The sequence below is a fragment of the Pseudophryne corroboree genome, chromosome 8 (assembly GCF_028390025.1).
Source record: "Pseudophryne corroboree isolate aPseCor3 chromosome 8, aPseCor3.hap2, whole genome shotgun sequence".
NCBI lineage: Eukaryota > Metazoa > Chordata > Amphibia > Anura > Myobatrachidae > Pseudophryne > Pseudophryne corroboree.
This window is the reverse complement of record NC_086451.1, coordinates 44,517,385-44,539,309: the sequence shown is the minus strand read 5'-3', so window position 1 is coordinate 44,539,309 and position 21,925 is coordinate 44,517,385. Positions and strand designations below refer to the sequence as shown.

General features: G+C 45.8%; 1 protein-coding gene across 2 annotated transcripts; it reads left to right on the top strand.

Annotated features, from left to right (window-relative positions):
* The first annotated feature begins 459 nt into the window (after positions 1-459).
* NAA10 (N-alpha-acetyltransferase 10, NatA catalytic subunit) lies at positions 460-17,317 on the top strand. Of its 2 annotated transcripts, none has more exons than XM_063936305.1 (8): positions 460-569; positions 3,757-3,855; positions 4,677-4,735; positions 7,941-7,986; positions 8,065-8,180; positions 8,542-8,586; positions 8,815-8,899; positions 16,348-17,317. In XM_063936305.1, exons 1-8 carry the CDS (start codon positions 549-551, stop codon positions 16,594-16,596), a joined length of 720 nt encoding a protein of 239 aa, XP_063792375.1. In that variant the 5' UTR covers positions 460-548; the 3' UTR covers positions 16,597-17,317. The 2 variants fall into 2 exon arrangements, with proteins under 2 accessions (XP_063792375.1, XP_063792374.1); XM_063936304.1 differs by lacking the exon at positions 460-569 and adding an exon at positions 946-1,162.
* Positions 17,318-21,925: the final 4,608 nt, after the last annotated feature.

Sequence of the window (21,925 nt, the reverse complement as noted above, 5' to 3'; positions counted from 1 at the left end):
GGAGGAGCCAGTACGCACCATGTGATCCTAAAAGCTTTATTTAGATGTGCCCTGTCTCCTGCGGAGCCCGCTATTCCCCATGGTCCTGATGGAGTCCCAGCATCCACTAGGACGTTAGAGAAATATGTATATAGAAGAACATATGTAGATATATAGAAATAAATACAGATACATAGCTCTATATAAATATATATTTATTTATTTAGATATGTATTTATTTTAGATAAAATCATCTACCATAAATCTATATTACAAGATGGAACATGTTACCTAGCAACAGCCACAGCAGTAACTTGCTTCACGGCTCGTCGCGCAAAACACACCTGCGCTGCAGAGAACAGGTCAGGCTCAGTGGCCGCCTGACCAATCATCACGGCCCTCATAGCTGACGTCTCCTGGCAGGGCGTGCCTGATGCTGCTGGTTACTGATTGGCTACTGTCCTTGTCACGCTCTCTTCTCATTGGTCGGTACGGTGTCTGGCGCGGTGATCGCCTCTGCGCCTGCGCGAAGTAGTATCGAGAGCGTGTGTGACAGTGAGACCGGAACCATGAACATCCGAAACGCACGGGTAACCGGCTGAGGGCGGGTGTATGTGCGGGTGACGGGCTCTGGGGCCACCGTACTAATTACCCCGGCGAAGCGATCTGTTGTCGTAATGAATGAATGTGGTGATTGGGTGCCTGTACTTGTGTGTGTGAGGAACAGGGGAACATGGCCGGCTTTCCCGTGATGCTCCGCGGCAGGTGGAGGCAGCAGAGGGTGATGCCAGCAGCAGTGGTTTGGGGCAGGGTTCCCTGCATTTGCTGTAGTGTGATCAGGGATGTACGTAGTACCTGGCATCCTGCATTGCTGCAGGGGTGTGATGGGGCCACTCATACATTGCACAGAGGGAAGACCCAGGAGAGCTGGCAGCCTAGATCTCAACCAGCACACGTGTGGCAGTCATTACTAGTGGTGTTCTGACATCATGGACCATATGGGTGTGGAGGGTGATATCAATTATTGATCTGTCCATAGAGTTATAATCACTTTGGATACTAAATCTGGGTCCACACTAGAATGACGTGTCCCAGCCGCGGTGCGATGCAGCAATACATTGTGCTGCTATACACCGTGTACAATCGGGTATATGACGGCGCTATGGATCTTTACTGCATGTTGGTAAGTGCAGGCCGTCGTTCGTGACATCTTCACATCTGACATGCAGCACATAAATTGGGAAGAAGGACTCAACGATGGGTGTGCATGCGCAATCACGGGTACATGCGATGCATACGAGATATTGTTCCGATCTGTGTTGGAACAATATAGTGTACAATATATTGTTTCGTGTGTACCCAGCTTAAGGTCAGGATTCAGAGGTGGCCGCAAGTTGGGTTGGTGCAACAGGTCTGAGAAGTTATGCAGATGGTGCAGGTGCCCACTGCTGGCTTGTCAACATCGGAGGAACATTGTGTGGACCGTCTGGACGGCTGAGCAACTCTTAAGGTGGCCACACATGAAACTACTCGCAAGCGATGCAATGTCGTTAACGATTTCCCCTGAATGTGAACTCCCCGGCAGTCCTGGACAAACGATATCGTGCATTAAAGTGACAAACGACCTATCAATATATCGAACGATCTGCAACACATCGCTACCGAGTGACAAATTTTCCCTCCGGTAGGGAAGATCTGAAGATACGACAAAGAACCCGCAGGACCTCGCATCGTTATTGTTCATGGACATTGAACGATTTGCAGTATTATGAATGATTTAATGTTCTGATGCGTCAGAATCTGCCAAATCATACATAATATTGTCTAATGTGTGGCCACCTTAAAGCTGCGCGCACAACTAAGCGGCGGGGGTCAGGGAAACTGCTTCTGAAGACACAGTCGCTAGCTTCGGCACTCTCCCAAAATGGTCCTGACTCGCTACCGGTTTCAAAAACACTTCCTGTTACCACCCCCAAATGCCTGTAATCTGTCAATCAAAGTGCGACTAACACACTGCGACCTGCGTCGCAACTGTATAGCGCCACTTTCGCCCTGTGCCGCTAATGCATGTGCAGACCACAAAACATTGGTCATTTGCTACAGAAACTAAACTGCATCCACCTCTGCCTCTGGCCATACCGGAAGTTACAAGGCGATCAGTGATCTAGTTTGATGTATTATATCTTGGTCTCATCACATTCTCCATACTTACTATGGGGTCTATTTATTAAGCCGTGATAACCTTATTTTCAGGTGTTTTTATTTGAAAAAGGGGCGGTCACTGCTGCAGACAATTTACTAAAAGAGATCTAGCAGAGAAGGAACTGATTTTCTGCAGTCCTATCAACTTCACATAGCATCATGTCACCATAGTCTGTAATGACAACTGGTGCTGCCTTGTAGTCTTGTGCGGGCCTGGTATGGCGCTGCGTTGTATTGCATGGGCCCAGTCACCGTCTCGTTATGGCAACGGTAAGGCGTTGCGTCAGGCTCGCGCAGGCCCAGTATGGCGCTGTGTACTGGGGTCATTGATAAATTGAGCCTTATGTACCGTGACTGTTCTCCGCTCACTTGCAGTTGTTTGCTACGAACTCCAAATTTCCTTACCCTAGTATTCAGACTCTCAGCTGTCATGGTCTGATTTGTTTTATTTTTGGGAATAAGCTAAAATGGAAATTTCTGATTAATCAGTGACATTTTAAGCATATATTGTAAAAAAATCCCAAACCCTTGTTTTTTTTAGCAGATCCCCTCCTGTGTAAAGTAATCAATGCCACTCTTTAAAGTTATAGACCTCTTTAGTGCTATGTTACCGTGGTCACATACTGGTCACCTGTCCACTGTTGTATGGATGGGAGATTTACCCTAATTGGATTCCTGACTGTGTTAGCCTGCGTTTACTATAGAAGGTGGGAATTACAGCCTCCTACAGTGCTGAATGCTCTCTGTAGTAATTGTTTAATGTCTAGCTGGCCGGACACTTCATAATAGTTCATCTGACAGTATTATCCGATAGTCTGTGCGCCCCCATTGACTTCCCAATGCATGGCGACTTCTCCATTCACTGTTGCTGAAAGAGTGCTGGGTGGATCGGATAGGTTTAAAAACCAGACCAATCCATCCAGACCGTTATTCAGCCTGTGAATAGTCTTCATTCCGGGGGAGATGTATTAACCTGGAGAAGGCATAAGGAAGTGATAAACCAGTGATAAGTGCAAGGTGATAAAGGCACCAGCCAATCAGCTCCAATATGTAAATTAACAGGATCTGATTGGCTGCTGCCTTTATCACCTTGCACATATCACTGGTTTATCACTTCCTTATGCCTTCTCCAGGTTAATACATCTGCCCCTCAGTGCCATACGCTGAGCAACGATCATTCAAATCAGTAATGTGGTCGCCTCGATTGCACAATTATCTACCCCATACCGGAACTATCTGTAATACTTCTACGTTAGCCTTTGGTATTAAGCTTCGTTTTTTGAGCTACTATTATAATTAGTTTACAAGTATTTCCTTGGCTGTAAGTCATTGTATTAGGCCAGGGATAGGGAACCTTCGGGCCCGCCAGCTGTTGTTGAACTACATATCCCAGCATGCCCTCCAACAGTTTCAGCATGGCCAAATAGCAAAACTGTAGCAAGGCATGCTGGTATGTGTAGTTCAACAACAGCTAGAGGGCTGAAGGTTCCCCATCCCTGTCTTAGGCTATGTTTCTTTTTACTACTGTCCCCGTTCATAATCCGCCATCATTCCGACCGTATTTTTCTACTGCAGCCAGAAGACCTCATGAATATGCAGCACTGCAATTTGCTGTGCCTGCCAGAGAATTACCAAATGAAGTATTACTTTTACCACGGACTGTCCTGGCCGCAGGTATGTCTTTCTCTTCCTTGGTGCAGCATTGATGTAGGACAGTGTTTCTCAAACTCGGTCCTCAGGACCCCACACTGTTCACGTGTTCCATGTCACCCGGCAGCTGCACTGTGTATCACCAACTGTCACATTTTAAAAATCTACAGGTGACCTGCAAAACATGAACCGTGTGGGGTCCTGAGGACCGAGTTTGAGAACCTGTGATGTAGGAAGGCTGCCTGGCGGTCTGAAGATGTTTTATTGTGACAGACCTCCTGCCCACTGGCATTACACAGTACGCTTTTACTAATTGTGTTAGTACGGTAGCCAAACGCACTTACACCTGCGGTCAGGAGAAGCGGTGTTTTTGACCACTGCATGCCCCATTTGTATTGGAGTGCCTGATATATACTTTGCAGACCGAAAATACACTATTATATGATAAATACTTTCTGGTCCCCTTACCTAAAATATATCCAGTGTGATAAGTTCCAGTAATTTTTGCATATTTATTTGTTGGTTTTGCTTGTGGCCTTTTAAATCCTTGAATTTGCACTGGTTACTGTTTGTTTGTTTGTTTTTTTGTTTGTTTTTTTATGTGACAACAATTATTCCCAAATGCCTAAGCCAGAGGTTCTCAAACGCGGTCCTCAACGTTCCAGGTTTTAGGTACAGCCATGGCTCAGCACAGATGGTTAAATCAAATTGACTGAGGTGCTAATTAAATCACCTGTGGCCAAGCATGGATAAAACGTAAAACCTGGACCATTGGGGTGCCTTGAGGAACGCTTTTGAGAACCTCTGGTCTAAACCTAAAATTGAATGCCTCTGTTCCCTTGCAGTTGTCATACATTGCAGAAGATGAAAATGGAAAAATTGTTGGTTACGTTCTGGCAAAAATGTAAGTTCTCAAACAAATTTACCCGGATGTGTTAGAGTTTGAATTTAGAGGGATTTATTCCTCTCCCGTAATTGTGTTGTGATGGCTTATTTTAGCTATCCTTTTAATTTGTGGAGTGTTATTGTGTCAACCATTAGAATAGGGTCTTTCAGAAAATGAAGAGCTGGACTCTCTCTCAACCACTTCCTGGCTTGTAACCATTTATAAATGGCATCTCAGACTTCAGTGAACACCAAGTTGCTGTGTATAAATGGCATCTCAGACTTCAATGAACACCAAGTTGCTGTGTATAAATGGCATCTCAGACTTCAGTGAACACCAAGTTGCTGTGTATAAATGGCATCTCAGACTTCAGTGAACACCAAGTTGCTGTGTATAAATGGCATCTCAGACTTCAATGAACACCAAGTTGCTGTGTATAAATGGCATCTCAGACTTCAATGAACACCAAGTTGCTGTGTATAAATGGAGCAGGAAGATGTTGTCTTTATCTCTAATATGGGGGGGGGAAGTCCAAAGGACAAAAGTGGGCGCTGATTAATGAAATGTTTCTAATAAAATGAGATAATGATAGTATTCAGATTGTATATATATAATATATACATATAACCATAAGTGTATATCTTTAAATTGCAAAAAACGTATCACCCTTCTGGCTGCCCACAATGGTGGACCTGGGTATCCACCATACTAATCAGAAACAAGAAGAAAATATTGTGGGCGCTCGGAGGGGATCGAATATAATGACTGCTGGTTTTGAAAAAATTAATTAATTTAGTTTATTGGTAAAAAGAATTTCTAATAAGTAGACATTATAATATGGCTAAATGCCATTAGCAATACATGTGCACAATTGAGTAATACTAATATAATAAGAACAATTTAAAACAATGATTACAAATAAAAATGACTGTGTTCTGGGCCTCAGAACTAGTAAGTATACTTAGGTACCAGCTCTAATATTGTTAGTCCTTTTGCATGCAAGGCCTGTTAATGTTAGTAAAAGTTAGTATTACTTTGACTCATGCTGCACTCTGCAGGAGAAGACTGGTTTATTAATACGTAATGCTTGTTGATACTTCACCAAAAAGAAGAGCTGGTGTATGGTCTTCAGTACTGAGACTGGACGCACTTGGTGTCGATCCCGCAGCTGTCTCCTGTCCGTGGAGTAATTTCGCTCCACTCACTGGCTGTATAGCGGTCCGCTCAGCGGCGGTTCTCTTTAACAGTGCCTGGGGTAGATGGTATAGTGTGCGGTCATGAGCACTGTGCCTCAGCGAGAACGGAGACTGGGAATCACACGTGCTGTTTCTGAGTAGCAGGGGACGCTGTGATGCCGCGATGCGCGGTTTCCGGGTTCGGGGCTTCCGGCTTCCGGTTGCGGTCCACCTGCGTTCCACAGTCGTAATAGGTCACCTGACGCGTTTCTCCGCCTCCAAAGTGGGCGGTTTCATCAGAGGTATGCCTGGAGATAGTTGCAGTCTCTATTTATGTCAGCTTGTAGCTCCTTATTGGTTACCAAGGAAAACGGATCACATTTAACCCTTGTCATGCATTTTATTATTTCAAAATAAAACCAGCAATATAGCAGCCTGTACTCGTCTTATTGCCACTATATAATTCTGTTTGATCGATCCATTGCAAGGTAGTTTAGAGTACATACATACATAATTAGTAAATACCAATTAGACCACAATTTATCTCTAATAGTATTGCTGGACCAGGCTGTTAGTGTAGTCTCGCAGGCACCCAGTCATTATGCACTTAGGGCCTAGTTCAGACCTATTAGGTCTGAACTGCGCATGCCAGACAGCCGATGGCCATCTCAGCCCAGCGATCGCCTCTGCCTGATTGACAGACAGAGGCGGTCGCTGGTGGAAGGGGGCGGGCCAGCGGCGTTCGGCCGCCGTTTGGGGGGCGTGGGGCCCAGACCGTGCGGGGGGTGGGCCGTGGCTGCGTGACATCACACGCAGCCGCTGCGACCCGGACAGCGAACAGGTAGCTCCCTGCCAGCGCACAAGAGCTGCGCAGGTAGGAAGCTACTTGTCAAGAAGAAAAGTATCGCCGCGGTGCGATGCTTTTGTACTTGTGCGGGGGAAGGGGGTAGGGCCAGACATGCGGGGCGGACTAGCCCTGTGCTGGGCGTTCCCCCGCTTGTCTGTGAAACTGATCGTAGATGTGCTAAATTTGGCACATCTACGATTGGGTCTGAATTAGGCCCTTAGTGTTCCATATGAATGCAATGTACTCAGTTCTTTTTTCATCCACTAGGGGTCACTGGAGTACTCTTGGGATATGGATGGGGCGTTAGCAGGGATAGGCACATTTAAATATTTAAATTAGTAAACCTCTAACCCTCCACCCCCTCCATACTCCCAAGATGCCTCTTCTCTTTCCTGCATTCTGGTTGGCATAGAATCCTGGTGATAACATTTTGATGTCATCAGAAATGGATGGAGCAAGGATATGTGTCAGGACAGCAAACAGCAAGTCTTGGTCTCCCAGCAAAACTCTACTGTTAGATCACTGCTATCACCAATATATTGCTGCAGAGATGACATGGGGGCGAGGGGTAGCCTATTAAAAGTGGTAATAGCATAGGAGGGGCTATCCTATTACCCCGATGCCGGTACTTATTGGGGATTATGCTTAGCGTGCCTCAGCTACAGTGCCTGTCTCTGATTCTGGCCTCTAGGACGGCATCAGACCTTGTGCAAAGACCACACGTTTGGAGTCCTTATACCCATGCAAACTAGCAACTTTCGTGGCTCACGTCTGTGGTTGCACTAATAAATCTGGCAAACACCAGCACATGTCATTTTTGTTTTCTTTGTTAGAAAAATGTAGTATTAGCGGTATGGCTCAATTCCCTGCAGGATCTGGTGATTCTTGGATTGCTCACATCCCTCTTGCTGCATTTCCTGACCATTACAGAGGTTCAGCGAGCTGTAGGGATAGATAGCAGCCAGAAGCTCCGGGAACCTCTTATCGCCAGTAAACTGAAGCCAGTTCCTTGGTTGAGCTATGTTGATATGACCGTTCCTGCATGAGAAAAAGATAAGAAAGGGAGCCATGTGCAATCTTACATAAATTATTCCCCTCACCATTGTCGTTGGGAATAGTTTTTTCTTTTTTTTCTTTTTATTAATTAGTTGAGGTTATTGGCAGGACAGCCTAAAAACTGCATGTGAATGTCTGTTTGCAGGGAAGAAGATCCAGATGACGTTCCACATGGCCATATCACCTCATTGGTAAGACCAGCTGTTTTGGCTAGTGATATCGTGTTATGATGACCGTTCTCATTCTGACTGCACTTTTCCCTTGCCCAGGCTGTGAAACGCTCTCACAGGCGACTTGGTCTGGCACAGAAATTGATGGACCAGGCTTCCAGGGCGATGATAGAGAACTTCAATGCCAAATATGTGTCCTTGCATGTGCGGAAAAGGTATGTAGGTACAAGTGCTGGCTAGTGGCCCCGTCACCTACCTATTAAATATACTGTAAAGCAAATAAACTTTGTCTTAAAATATTGGCCCTCTATGTTTCACCATTCGGCAGTGGAGCCTATCAGACTCCTGTATAGTGACGGTTGGACCTTCCATTTGCTTGTACTTATCTGAGTCAATCTTAAATATTAATGTTTGGAGTCTGTCTACGGCAGAAATATGATTAAACCACTTTGGTAGATTGATGGAATATAGCCCTTACGTAAAGTTTTCCTTTTACTGGGGTTTTTCTTTTGTTCATATTTATAAATGTATAACTTTTTTTTTTTTTTTTTTGTTGTTGTGGTTTTACCTTTTCAGCAATCGAGCAGCTCTGCATCTATACTCCAACACATTGAATTTCCAGTGAGTATTTCATTTTTCTGTTTTTGTTCAGTGGTGTTTTTTTGTAGTGTATTGTATTGTACAGACCATTATATAAACTCCCCATCCCATGTTACCTACTGTTCCATAAGTTATTGTGTTTTGGGTTTTTTTATGCACTGAAGCCAGAAAAAAGGTTTCTATAAAACCATTGTTTGTCAAATGACTTGTTTACAATTTAATTCACCCCTTGATTATGTTTCTACACAGGATCAGTGAGGTGGAACCCAAGTATTATGCGGATGGCGAAGATGCCTATGCTATGAAGCGGGATCTCACCCAAATGGCTGACGAGGTTAGAAACTCTGCATTACGTAGACAGCTCTGCAAATAATTTGTCAGCTGTGCAGTTGTATTACAATTTTGTTGACAATTGGCTGAGCTCTGTTTCAATACACAGTCTGATCAGGTTGGGCAGTTGTCCTCTGCAAGCTTAGGATAGGTCCATTAGTAGTCCCAAAGTAGCATATCCGACGCGTTTTGTTGTGAAATAACGCACCGCTTTATCAGATGACGTTGTGGGTTATTCCAGTGAAATGGAGCAGTTGTACTACTTTGAGATTACCTCTGGATCGATCTTTACAACATCCTCAGCTTGGTGATCTATAACCATATTGCACTCAACATTGTTTTGTGTGGGTGTAAAAGAAGCTAACGTGATTGGTCAGACTTCTAACAGGCATGCCGTACAATCCTAGTACCAATGACAAACGGCTTTGCCCGACATCGCTGCTTTTCCCTGTTTCACAAGATCGGCCATATCAATGCATTTCTCTATCGTCCTAAGTGGATGCTGGGGTTCCTGAAAGGACCATGGGGAATAGCGGCTCCGCAGGAGACAGGGCACAAAAAAGTAAAGCTTTTACCAGATCAGGTGGTGTGCACTGGCTCCTCCCCCTATGACCCTCCTCCAGACTCCAGTTAGATTTTGTGCCCGAACGAGAAGGGTGCAATCTAGGTGGCTCTCCTAAAGAGCTGCTTAGAGAAAGTTTAGCTTAGGTTTTTTACTTTACAGTGAGTCCTGCTGGCAACAGGATCACTGCAACGAGGGACTTAGGGGAGAAGTAGTGAACTCACCTGCGTGCAGAGTGGATTTGCTGCTTGGCTACTGGACACTAGCTCCAGAGGGACGATCACAGGTACAGCCTGGATGGTCACCGGAGCCGCGCCGCCGGCCCCCTTGCAGACGCTGAAGAGAAAAGAGGTCCAAAATCGGCGGCTGAAGACTCCTGAGTCTTCATAAAGGTAGCGCACAGCACTGCAGCTGTGCGCCATTTTCCTCTCGGCACACTTCACACAACAGTCACTGAGGGTGCAGAGCGCTGGGGGGGGCGCTCTGAGAGGCAAATAAAAACCTTATTAGAGGCAAAAAATACCTCACATATAGCCCACAGAGGCTATATGGAGATATTTAACCCCTGCCTAACTTCAAAAATAGCGGGAGACGAGGCCGCCGAAAAAGGGGCGGGGCCTATCTCCTCAGCACACAGCGCCATTTTCTCTCACAGAAAAGCTGGAGAGAAGGCTCCCAGGCTCTCCCCTGCACTGCACTACAGAAACAGGGTTAAAACAGAGAGGGGGGGCACTGATTTTGGCGATATTGTATATATATATAAAAGATGCTATAAGGGAGAAACACTTATATAAGGTTGTCCCTATATAATTATAGCGTTTTTGGTGTGTGCTGGCAGACTCTCCCTCTGTCTCCCCAAAGGGCTAGTGGGTCCTGTCCTCTGTCAGAGCATTCCCGGTGTGTGTGCTGTGTGTCGGTACGTGTGTGTCGACATGTATGAGGACGATGTTGGTGAGGAGGCGGAGAAATTGCCTGTAATGGTGATGTCACTCTCTAGGGAGTCGACACCGGAATGGATGGCTTATTTAGAGAATTACGTGAGAATGTCAACACGCTGCAAGGTCGGTTGACGACATGAGACGGCCGACAATCTATTAGGACCGGTCCAGGCGTCTCAGAAACACCGTCAGGGGTTTTAAAAACGCCCATTTACCTCAGTCGGTCGACACAGACACAGACACGGACACTGAATACAGTGTCGACGGTGAATAAACAAACGTATTTCTCATTAGGGCCACACGTTAAGGGCAATGAAGGAGGTGTTACGTGTTTCTGATACTACAAGTACCACAAGAAAGGGTATTATGTGGGAGTGAAAAAACTACCTGTAGTTTTTCCTGAATCAGATAAAATAAAATGAAGTGTGTGATGATGCGTAGGGTTACCCCGATAGCAAATATTGGCGTTATACCCTTTCCCGCCAGAAATTAGGGTACGTTGGGAAACACCCCTTAGGGTGATAAGGCGCTCACACGCTTATCAAGTGGCGTTACCGTCTCCAGATACGGCCGCCCTCAAGGAGCCAGCTGATAGGAAGCTGGAAAAATATCCTAAAAAGTATATACACACATACGGTGGTTATACTGCGACCAGCGATCGCCATCAGCCTGGAGATGCAGTGCTGGGTTGGCTTGGTCGGATTCCCTGACTGAAAATATTTTATTCATGTAGAGCATTTAATAGGATGCATTCTATATATATGTATGTGAGATGCACAGAGGGATATTTGCTCTCTGGCATCAAGATAAGTGCGTTGTCCATATCTCCCAGAAGATGTCAGGGACACGACAGTGGTCAGGTGATACAGATCCCATACGGCAGATGGAAGTATTGCTGTATAAAGGGAAGGAGTTATTTGGGGGTCGGTCCATCGGACCTGGGGACCACAGCAACAGCTGGGAAATCCAACCTTTTTTACCCCAAGTTACATCTCAGCTAAAAAAGACACCGTCTTTTCAGCCTCAATCTTTCCTTTCCCATGAGGGCATGCAGGCAAAAGGCCAGTCATATCTGCCCAGACATAGAGGTAAGGGAAGTAGACTGCAGCAGGCAGCCCTTTCCCAGGAAAAGAAGCCCTCCACCGCGTCTGCCAAGTCCTCAGCATGACGCTGGGGCCGTGCAAGCGGACTCAAGGTGGGGGGGTAGTCTCAAGAGTCTCAGGGCGCAGTGGGATCACTCGCAAGTTGACCCCTAGATCGTACGAGTATTATCCCAGGGGTAAAGATTGGAGAGTCGAGACATCTTCTCCTCGCAGCTTCCTGAAGTCTGCTTTACCAACGGCTCCCTCCGACAGGGAGGCAGCATTGGAAACAATTCACAAGCTGTATATCCAGCAGGTGATAATCAAAGTACCCCTCCTACGACAAGGAAAAGGGTATTATTTTTCCACACTATATTGTGGTACTGAAGCCAGACGGCTTGGTGACACATAGTCTAAATCTAAAATGTTTTGAACACTTACATAAAAGGTTCAAATCGAGATAAAGTCACTCAGAGCAGTGATAGCGAACCGGAAAAAAGGGGACTATATGGTGTCCCTGGACATCAAGGATTACCTCCATGTCCAAAATTTGTCCTTCTCATCAAGGGTACCTCTGGTTCGTGGTACAGAACTGTCAATATCAGTTTCAGACGATGCCGTTTGAATTATCCACGGCACCCCGGGCCTTTTTACCAAGGTAATGGCCGAAAAGATGTTTCTTCAAAGAAAAAAGGCATCTAAATTATCCCTTACTTGCACGACCTAAAAAGGGCAAGTTCCAGAGAACAGTTGGAGGTCGGAAGAGCACTATCTAAAGTAGTTCTTCGACGGCACGACTGGATTCTAAATATTCCAAGAATCGCAGCTGTTTTCCGACGATACGTCTGCTGTTCCTAGGGATGATTCTGGACACGGTTCAGAAAAAGGTTTTTCTTCCCGAGGAAAAAGCCAAGGAGTTATCCGACCTGTCAGGAACCTCCTAAAACCAGGAAAGGTGTCTGTACATCAATGCACAAGAGTCCTGGGAAAAATGGTGGCTTTTTACGAAGCAATTCCATTCGGCAGATTCCATGCAAGAATTTTCCAAAGGGATCTGTTGGACAAATGGTCAGGGTCGCATCCTCAGATGCACCTGCGAATAACCCTGTCGCCAAGGACAAGGGTATATCTTCTGTGGTGGTTGCAAAAGGCTCATCTATTGGAGGGCCGCAGATTCGGCATACAGGATTTGATCCTGGTGACCACGGACGCCAGCCTGAGAGGTTGGGGAGCAGTCACACAAGGAAGAAACTTCCAGGGGGTATGGACGAACCTGGAAAAGTCTATTCACATAAACATTCTGGTACTAAGAGCAATCTAAAATGCTCTAAGCCAGGCGGAACCACTCCTGCAAGGAAAACCGGTGTTGATTCAGTCGGACAACATCACGGCGGTCGCCCATGTAAACAGACAGGGCGGCACAAGAAGCAGGAGTGCAATGGCAGAAGCTGCCAAGATTCTTCGCTGGGCGGAGAATCACGTAATAGCACTGTCAGCAGTGTTCTTCCCGGGCGTGGACAACTGGGAAGCAGACTTCCTCAGCAGACACGATATACACCCGGGAGAGGGGGGTCTTCATCCAGAAGTCTTCCACATGCTAATAAACTGTTGGGAAAGACCAATGGTAGACATGATGGCGTCTCGCCTCAACAAGAAACTGGACAAGTATTGCGCCAGGTCAAGAGATCCACAGGCAATAGCTGTGGACGCACTGGTAACACCTTGGGTGTACAAATCAGTATATGTGTTTCCTCCTCTGCCTCTCATACCAAAGGTATTGAAGATTATACGGTGAGGAGGAGTAAGAAATACTAGTGGCTCCGGATTGGCCAAGAAGGACTTGGTAACCGGAACTTCAAGAGTTGGTCACGGACGACCCGTGCCCTCTACTTCTGAGAAGGGACCTGCTACAACAGGGTCCCTGTCTCTTTCAAGACTTACCGCGGCTGCGTTTGACGGCATGGCGGTTGAACGCCAGATCCTAAAAGGGAAAGGCATTCCAGAAGAAGTCATTCCTACCTTGATTAAGGCAAGGAAGGAAGTCACCGCGAAACATTATCACCGCATTTGGCGAAAATATGTCGCGTGGTGCGAGGATCGGAGTGTTCCGACGGAGGAATTTCAACTGGGTCGTTTCCTACATTTCCTACAATCAGGATTGTCTAGGGGTCTCAAATTGAGATCTATTAAGGTTCAAATTTCGGCCCTGTCAATATTCTTCCAAAAAGAATTGGCCTCAGTTCCTGAGGTACAGACTTTTGTTAAAGGAGTACTGCATATACAGCCTCCTGTGGTGCCTCCGGTGGCACCGTGGGATCTAAATGTAGTTTTAGATTTCCTCAAATCCCATTGGTTTGAACCATTGAAAAAGGTGGATTTTAAATATCTCACATGGAAAGTGACTATGTTACTGGCCCTGGCTTCCGCCAGGAGAGTATCTGAATTGGCGGCTTTATCTTATAAAAGCCCTTATCTAATCTTCCATTCGGATAGGGCAGAACTGAGGACTCGTCCGCATTTTCTCCCTAAGGTGGTATCAGCGTTTCACCTGAACCAACCTATTGTGGTGCCTGCGGCCACTGGCGACTTGGAGGACTCCAAGTTGTTGGACGTTGTCAGAGCCTTAAAAATATACATTTCAAGGACGGCTGAAGTCAGAAAATCTGACTCGCTGTTGATACTATATGCACCCAACAAGTTGGGTGCCCCTGCTTCTAAGCAGACGATTGCTCGTTGGATTTGTAACACAATTCAACTTGCTCATTCTGTGGCAGGCCTGCCACAGCCTAAATCTGTTAAGGCCCATTCCACAAGGAAGGTGGGCTCATCTTGGGCGGCTGCCCGAGGGGTCTCGGCATTACAATTCTGCCGAGCAGCTACGTGGTCGGGGGAAAACACGTTTGTAAAATTCTACAAATTTGATACCCTGGCAAAAGAGGACTTGGAATTCTCTCATTCGGTGCTGCAGAGTCATCCGCACTCTCCCGCCCGTTTGGGAGCTTTGGTATAATCCCCATGGTCCTTTCAGGAACCCCAGCATCCACTTAGGACGATAGAGAAAATAAGAATTTACTTACCGATAATTCTATTTCTCGGAGTCCGTAGTGGATGCTGGGCGCCCATCCCAAGTGCGGATTATCTGCAATACTGTACATAGTTATTGTTAACAAATTCGGGTTATATTGTTAAGGAGCCATCTTTAAGAGGCTCTTTCTGTTATCATACTGTTAACTGGGTTTAGATCACAAGTTGTACGGTGTGATTGGTGTGGCTGGTATGAGTCTTACCCGGGATTCAAATTGCCTCCCTTATTGTGTACGCTCGTCCGGGCACAGTACCTAACTGGAGTCTGGAGGAGGGTCATAGGGGGAGGAGCCAGTGCACACCACCTGATCTGGTAAAAGCTTTACTTTTTTGTGCCCTGTCTCCTGCGGAGCCGCTATTCCCCATGGTCCTTTCAGGAACCCCAGCATCCACTACGGACTCCGAGAAATAGAATTATCGGTAAGTAAATTCTTATTTTTGGCCCCTTAATTTTGAACATAGATCCGGCGTTCCTCCCAATTTTCAAGCTAAAGGTCGTCCTCCTTTTTCTTGCTGATCGTATGCTCTTGGAATAAATCACTCTGCATGCCTGTCACAATCTGTGGCACTCTCCAATAAGCAATATAAACAACTCTTACACATTTGTAGACTTAGAAATACTTGTACCTAAGCAAGGATTCTTCTTTTTAACTTTTTAGAGCATTCTACTAGAGAAACGTGCAAGGCCCTACTCAAGGTGGTTAATCCATAGCAACTGTACACAGTGGAGTTAGGCTAAGCCCCAGTCAAAACAGTATGAATCATTCAAATTCAATTATAAATATACTACAACCATAACAAGAAAATTAAAAAGCATATAAAACCAAAGTATTTACCATAGATAGATTTTTCAGACCGCTCACAAAAGACCCTAATAGTCTGTGGATAAAAAAAATTTGTGCTATGTTCAGTATTATCCGTTTGCAGACCAAGGCTTTTTTCCAGAAAGGGGACAAGCCTTTGAAGCAATATAATGACCAGCTTTGTTGGTTTGTTACCAGTTCCGTGAGGTTAAATGCAGGGCTCCCTTTAGTGATGGAATAGCAACGCAGATTAATCGGTCCCACTCCAAGTACGGTTTTGAGGTATTGACGCGTTTCACTGTCACTCACAGCTTGTCAAAGACGCCTTTGATAAAGCTGTGAGACAGCGAAACGCGTCAGACTTCTGTGAACATACTCTTATCTGACCTTGCTGCTTTCTGGACTTCCAGCACCTCAAAACCGTATTTGGAGGGGATCGATCAATCTGCGTTGAATTTCCATTCGCTAAAGGGATTCTTTTTTTCAACTTACTGCAGTGGGGGATATCCAATTAGCTCGGTAATTTACCAGGGCTAATTGTCCCACCGGGGGCTAGCTAATTAGCCCCGATAAACTGGCGCGTGCCTCGGCTTATAGGGGATTTTGTTTCACCTGCCTCTGGCAGGCGAAGCAGAATCCCCGGAAACGGACCCGTTTTCGTCCAAAAACGGAGCTATTTCACCCGAAAAAACATACAGGTTTCACTGATCAATCTGGATAGCCTGTTTAAAAAAAACAACAAAAAACCCCCCCCCAATTTAAAAAAAAAAAAAAATCGGTGAAACATCGGGAGAAATTGCAAAAAAACACAAGTTACGTTTTTCAGTACCGATGTTTTGCCGGATCTAATTGGATATCCCCCAATGTGTGATCAGCAACCCAATTACATTGGTCATCACTTATTAGTATTATATAATTTGTTGGTAGAAAAGTTACCACTTGAACATGTGTAGCTAAATTGTTTTTTATTTACTCCTTTACAGCAGTTGAAAAAGCCATTGGAATTTAAGGATAAGAGTCGACCTCAGCCTCTGAGCGCTATAGAAAATAAATCTGATAACCGATCTGGACACGTTGGGGACTGCTGTCGAGACGAAAAGTGCCTAGGTAACGTCGGCAAACGTGATGTCACAGAGGACAGCGGCGACAGTAAGGATGTGAGCGAAGTCAGTGAGGCCACAGAGAGTACCGACGTCAAAGACAGCTCCGAGGCTTCAGACTCTGCTTCTTAAAGGGGGCTTTTCCTCTAGTACCCTCATTTACATACAATTTGCATAAGAAATCTTACAGTGCTTGCCCAGCCGCCACTATATTTTCTAAGATCCTTACCAGATCCAGACGGTGTGGAGATAGTTCACGCCTATTGTTTTCCAAAAGAAGAATTTGTAAATACAAGAATACATCCAGCTCTGTGCCCTACGACTTCCGGTTATTATTTGATTGTCTTGAGGACATTGGGGAAAAGTTCGTTTTTATTTTGAGACTGGTGACTTATTGTATAAGGAATAAACCACTTAAAATGTAGCTTTCGTCTACATCAGAGACGGCAGACATTTTTTGTGCTGAACTTCTATACGGTCCTATCTGATCACTAGGAAATTCACTGCGGCAAGACGCACAAAGTGCCACGATTACTTTATTCCTGGTGCAGTGATTGGTTTGTTCTGATATTAGTTCAGCCTAGAAAATAGTTGTCTCTATAGATGATGGGTAAGTGGAACGCTTCAACGTATTAGGCATGTGTAAGATAATAAGGAGTCATCGGGAATATCATCGACCTGTGGACGGAAGTGATATTGCACCGGAGGTATTCGTTTGCATATTTGCATGTATTTACTGTAGAGAATGAGTTGGACTTGTCCTCTACAATATTGTGGGGCTATGGAGACTATTAATATGCGTGGGAACTGCTTGCTTTGTTGAGGTAAAATAAAATATCCACAGAAAACCTAATCGTGCCATCCAGTACCTGTATTATAATAAAAACAATACGTGATCTTCTAGAGCATGTTTTAAAATGAAGCGTCTCTGAGATGGGAGTACTTTCCTTTTACTCACTAATACAAGCCCCATGGAGCATCAAATGGTCTTTAGCTTTCAGCAGATAAAATAATGACACTGAAATAGACTGAGGTTCCATATTTAGAGGTGAGATCCATAAACGCTGCTGCCAGGAAGCCGTGGAAGAACTTCTATTTTTGGAACTGTGGCAAGTGGACCGGTTGACTGACCTCTGTTCTATTGATTAACCAGCATGGTCGAAAATAGACTCTTAAGTGAGTTTATTGCACGGCACGGATGTGTAGTCTCCTGCAGATTCTTCTATTCTTCTTAAATGTGTTGGAACAGTGGCTGCAATGGTTTTAAGAAGCATCTGTAACTTTTAACATTTTATCTATTGCACAATAGCCTTAAAGAAGGGGTGGGGAACCTTTGGGCCTCCAGCTGTTGTTGAACTACATATACCAGCATGCCTTGCTACAGTTTTGCTATTTGGCCATGCTAAAATTTGCAGGGCATGCAAGGATGTGTAGTTCGACAACAGCAGGAGGGCGGAAGGTTCCCCACCCCTGCCTTAAATAAACAAAAGTTCTGCTTATGTGAAGCAGCCTAGAGCGGAACACTTGCTCCTCTGGGACAGCTCCCTTTTCCCATTTCCTCCGAATCCATCTGGGCATTCACATAGAGAAGATGCTCTTTTTCCAGATGTAGAATTGGAAAGATGCTCTAACACGCAGGTTATTCAGCCTGTTCTTTCCGACTGATACGTCCGCTCTTGGGGGGTAATTCAGACTCGATCGCTCGCTAGCGTTTTTTGCAGCGCTGCGATCAGGTCAGAACTGCGCATGTGTATGCACCGCAATGCGCAGGCGCGTTGCACGGGTACAAAGCGGATTGTTGCTGCGCAATGGGTTTTATGAAGAATCCATTTGCACAGCCGATCGCAAGGTGACAGGAAGAAGGCATTTGTAGGTGGCAATTGACAGTTTTCTGGGAATGGTTGGAAAAACGCAGGGGTGTCCAAGCGTTTGCAGGGTGGGTGTCTGATGTCAATTCTGGCCCCCGGACAGGCTGAAGTGATCGCAGCGGCTGAGTAAGTCCTGGGCAACTCAGAAACTGCACAAAGTTGTGTTTTTTTTCTGTACCACTCGGCTGCACATGCGATCGCACACTTGCACAGCTAAAATACAATCCCCGGTGGGCGGTGACTATGCGAACGCAGGACTGCAAAAAACTGCTAGTGAGCAATCGGGTCTGAATTACCCCCTTGGCTTCCACTATGGGATGCGTCGCTATCACTGTTGGTCCATTCATCACTCAGAAAAGTATTAGTGTCTTTGCAGTGCTTTCATTATATGGCCTTTATTCTATCATCCATCCATTCAGGCGGCTGGAATTTGCAGCAGGTGCTTAGCAAGCTCTAATTTAGAAGCTGTTAAAGTTTTTACATTTTAGTAAAATAAGCTATTCCATTACATAGTCATCGATGTGAGTGTCTGTAAAGGGGTAACTTTAGCCCTCTTTATTATGTCCCCACCATGTTCATAAACTGGAAGGAACTTTAAAGGGTGGATTTGTCATTAATTGAAAATACCCCTCACTCCCCCACAACATACAAGAAATGAGGGACAGACTACTGAGGACATCATAAAGATGTGGCATAGATCCAGATGGAATAGTAGTTTTCAGGGTAATGCAGAACCTCGCAAGGCTTCTCTCACCCCATAGACCAGTCGAAAATACGCCACTTAATTGAATACCCCCCCTATAGTAGCTTGAAAACATCACTTCAAATCAGGCAACATACATTAGTTATTCCAAGGGTCACTTTCCGGATAGCAATACATAACACTATATTAAAAGCCACATATCAATTCAACTCCAGGGGGTACTATAGATTACTAACCCATGGTTTGTCAAAGGTGTTGATCATCAGCAACTATGACAGATGGATTTAAACCCGCATTAGGGATGAACGCTATACCAACCTGGTTTCACGTTTTTATGTTTCTTTTTTAAATTCGTTGGTCAAATCGGACTATAATCGTGGGTTAGTAAAATACACTCCATGGTATTTCAGCCACGGTTGTGTTATACAGTATAATAAGCCAATGGCAAATACATTTGTTCTCAGACTCTAGATACTGTACGTAGGGTGCATTGTAAAGGATTTATTATTTATTCAGAGAATATTTGGCCATTCACATCAGTCCCTGACCCAGTGGAGTTTACAATCTATGGGCCTAATTCAGACCTGAGTGTTGTGCAAAACCGCAAGGCGGATGACTATCGAATGACTGCACATATGTACGGATTATAATGCGCAGGCGCGAGGCCAAACTGCAAAATAAATCAGCATCTTTTCTGATCGCTAGGCGAACGCAGTCTGATTGACAGGAAGCGGACGTTTGTGGGTGGTAACTGCCTGTTTTCTGGGAGCGTCAGAAAAACGCAGGCGTTCCCAAGTGTTTTCAGGGAGGGTGTGTGATGTCCACTCTGGCCCCGATCAGCCTCATTCTCTCATACTGTAGGAGTAAGTCCTGGGTGAGTGAGTTGCGAATGGATTTGCACGGTGTGAGCAGACTTGCACGGGGCGGTTTTTCACTCTGGACGGCGACTATCCAATCGCAAACCTCTGCAAATTCTCAGAGGAGTGATCAGATCTGAATTAGGCCCTATTTCTCTTACGTTCTAGAGGATGCTGGGGTCCACATTAGTACCATGGGGTATAGACTGGTCCACCAGGAGCCGTTGGCACTTTAAGAGTTTGAGAGTGTGGGCTGGCTCCTCCCTCTATGCCCCTCCTACCAGACTCAGTTTAGAAAATGTGTCTGGAGGAGCCGGTCACAGCTAGGGGAGCTCTCCAGAGTTTCCTTAGTAAAGTTTAGTTTTAGAGTTTATTATTTTACAGGCAGGCTGCTGGCAACAGTGGGGGTGCAGTGTCCACCCTGCGCGGTCTGAGCCACTGTCTCCGCTGACTGGACACTGAGCTCCAGAGGTGATAGATCGTTCCCCGACGCAGGGGATCGCTCACCCCAGCAGCATGCCGCCACCCCCTTACAGAGCTGAAGATTGTGGCGAGTGAGTCACCGACCCCCCCTAGCAAGCGGGGGGCCGGTGTGAAGATGGCAGCATCAGGGTAGGAGCGCAGTATTAACTGCACTCCGGAGGCTCAGCGGTAAATAGTGCGGCGCTGTGAGGGGCGCCCTGAGCCAGTGCCTATACCATACACTGGTCACACAGCCTGTCGGGGTCCCCAGATCTCAGCCAGCATTAATCCTCAGGCACGTATAATCCTGTGAAGAGCGGGAAGACAGCACCATTTTCCTGCCTGCACAGCGCTGTCAGTGAAAAGCAAGTCCCTCCACAGCAACTCCAGCTATCTATCACGGTACCAGGGGATGTAGAAGGGGGGGGAAGGCTGCAAAACGACTGTGTAACCTATTAAGGTGCACAGTCAGCGCTGATAGGGGGTCTCCCTTTATATTAAAAGTGCTGTGTGTGGGTTAGCGCCAATCTCTGTGTCTCTCTTGCTATTCCTGGGGGTGAAACTCTGCCCTCCCCTGTGTGTGTGTGTGTGTGTGTGTGTGTGTGTGTGTGTGTGTGTGTGTGTGTGTGGAGTGTCTGTGGTCTCCATTAAGCAATGTCCAGGGACTCTGTGTCATATGCTGCAGAGGATATGTCCTCTCAGGATGATCCCATTCCATGTAATCAGGATTGCACTGGTTTAGCACAGATTCCAGCAAGGGAGCCTGAGTGGTTATCCTCTCTCAAATCTATGATTTCTCAGATTTCTAATAGGGTTGCACAAACTGAATCTGCAACTCAGGCTTTACAGAACTCTATGGCAGTATGGCCCAGTTCTGGTACATCAGGGCTCCCCGCTGTATATTCCCATAAACATGCTCATGCAGGATGATACGGACACCGACTCTGATACTACAGACGGTGACGGGGATGTGTTGCGGGTGGCTGCATCACTTGCAAAAGGGGTGCAGTTGATGATAGAGGCTATTAGGGATGTGTTAAATATTGCTGATACAACAACCTAGCAGGTTGAGTAGGCTTACTTCACTGATGATAAGAAAGCCTCGCTAATCTTCCCTGCGTCAAATGAATTAAATGCTATATTTGAAAAGGCTTGGGAAAACCCGGATAAAAAATTCCAGATACCTAAAAGGGTTCTGGTGGCCTTTCCTTTCCCGGTAGAGGATAGGAAAAAATGGGAAAACCCGCCTATTGTTGACGCGTCCGTATACAGACTCTCAAAAAAGGTGGTTTTACCTGTTCCAGGATCAACCGTCTTGAAAGAGCCGGCTGATCGTAAAATTGATACTACGCTCAAATCCATGTACACGGCTTCTGGGGCAATACTACGTCCCACTATTGCCAGTGCTTGGATTGCCAAAGCTATAGTAAAGTGGTCAGGCACGTTACTTGAGGATTTGGATACTATGGAGAAATGCGGTGTTGAATTGGTTTTTACGTAACATTCAGGATTCGGCAGGATTTCTGGTAGAATCCATGAAGGACCTGGGTTCCATGGCTGCGGGAATTTCC

Excerpts from the sequence above, each read along its gene's own strand:
- NAA10 (XM_063936304.1), top strand. The coding sequence starts at position 1,061 with ATGACGTGTCCCAGCCGCGGTGCGATGCAGCAATACATTGTGCTGCTA. Across the intron at positions 1,163-3,756 it reads TGGATCTTTACTGCATGTTG|CCAGAAGACCTCATGAATAT; the intron begins GTAAGTGCAGGC and ends TTTCTACTGCAG. Across the intron at positions 8,181-8,541 it reads TCCTTGCATGTGCGGAAAAG|CAATCGAGCAGCTCTGCATC; the intron begins GTATGTAGGTAC and ends TTACCTTTTCAG.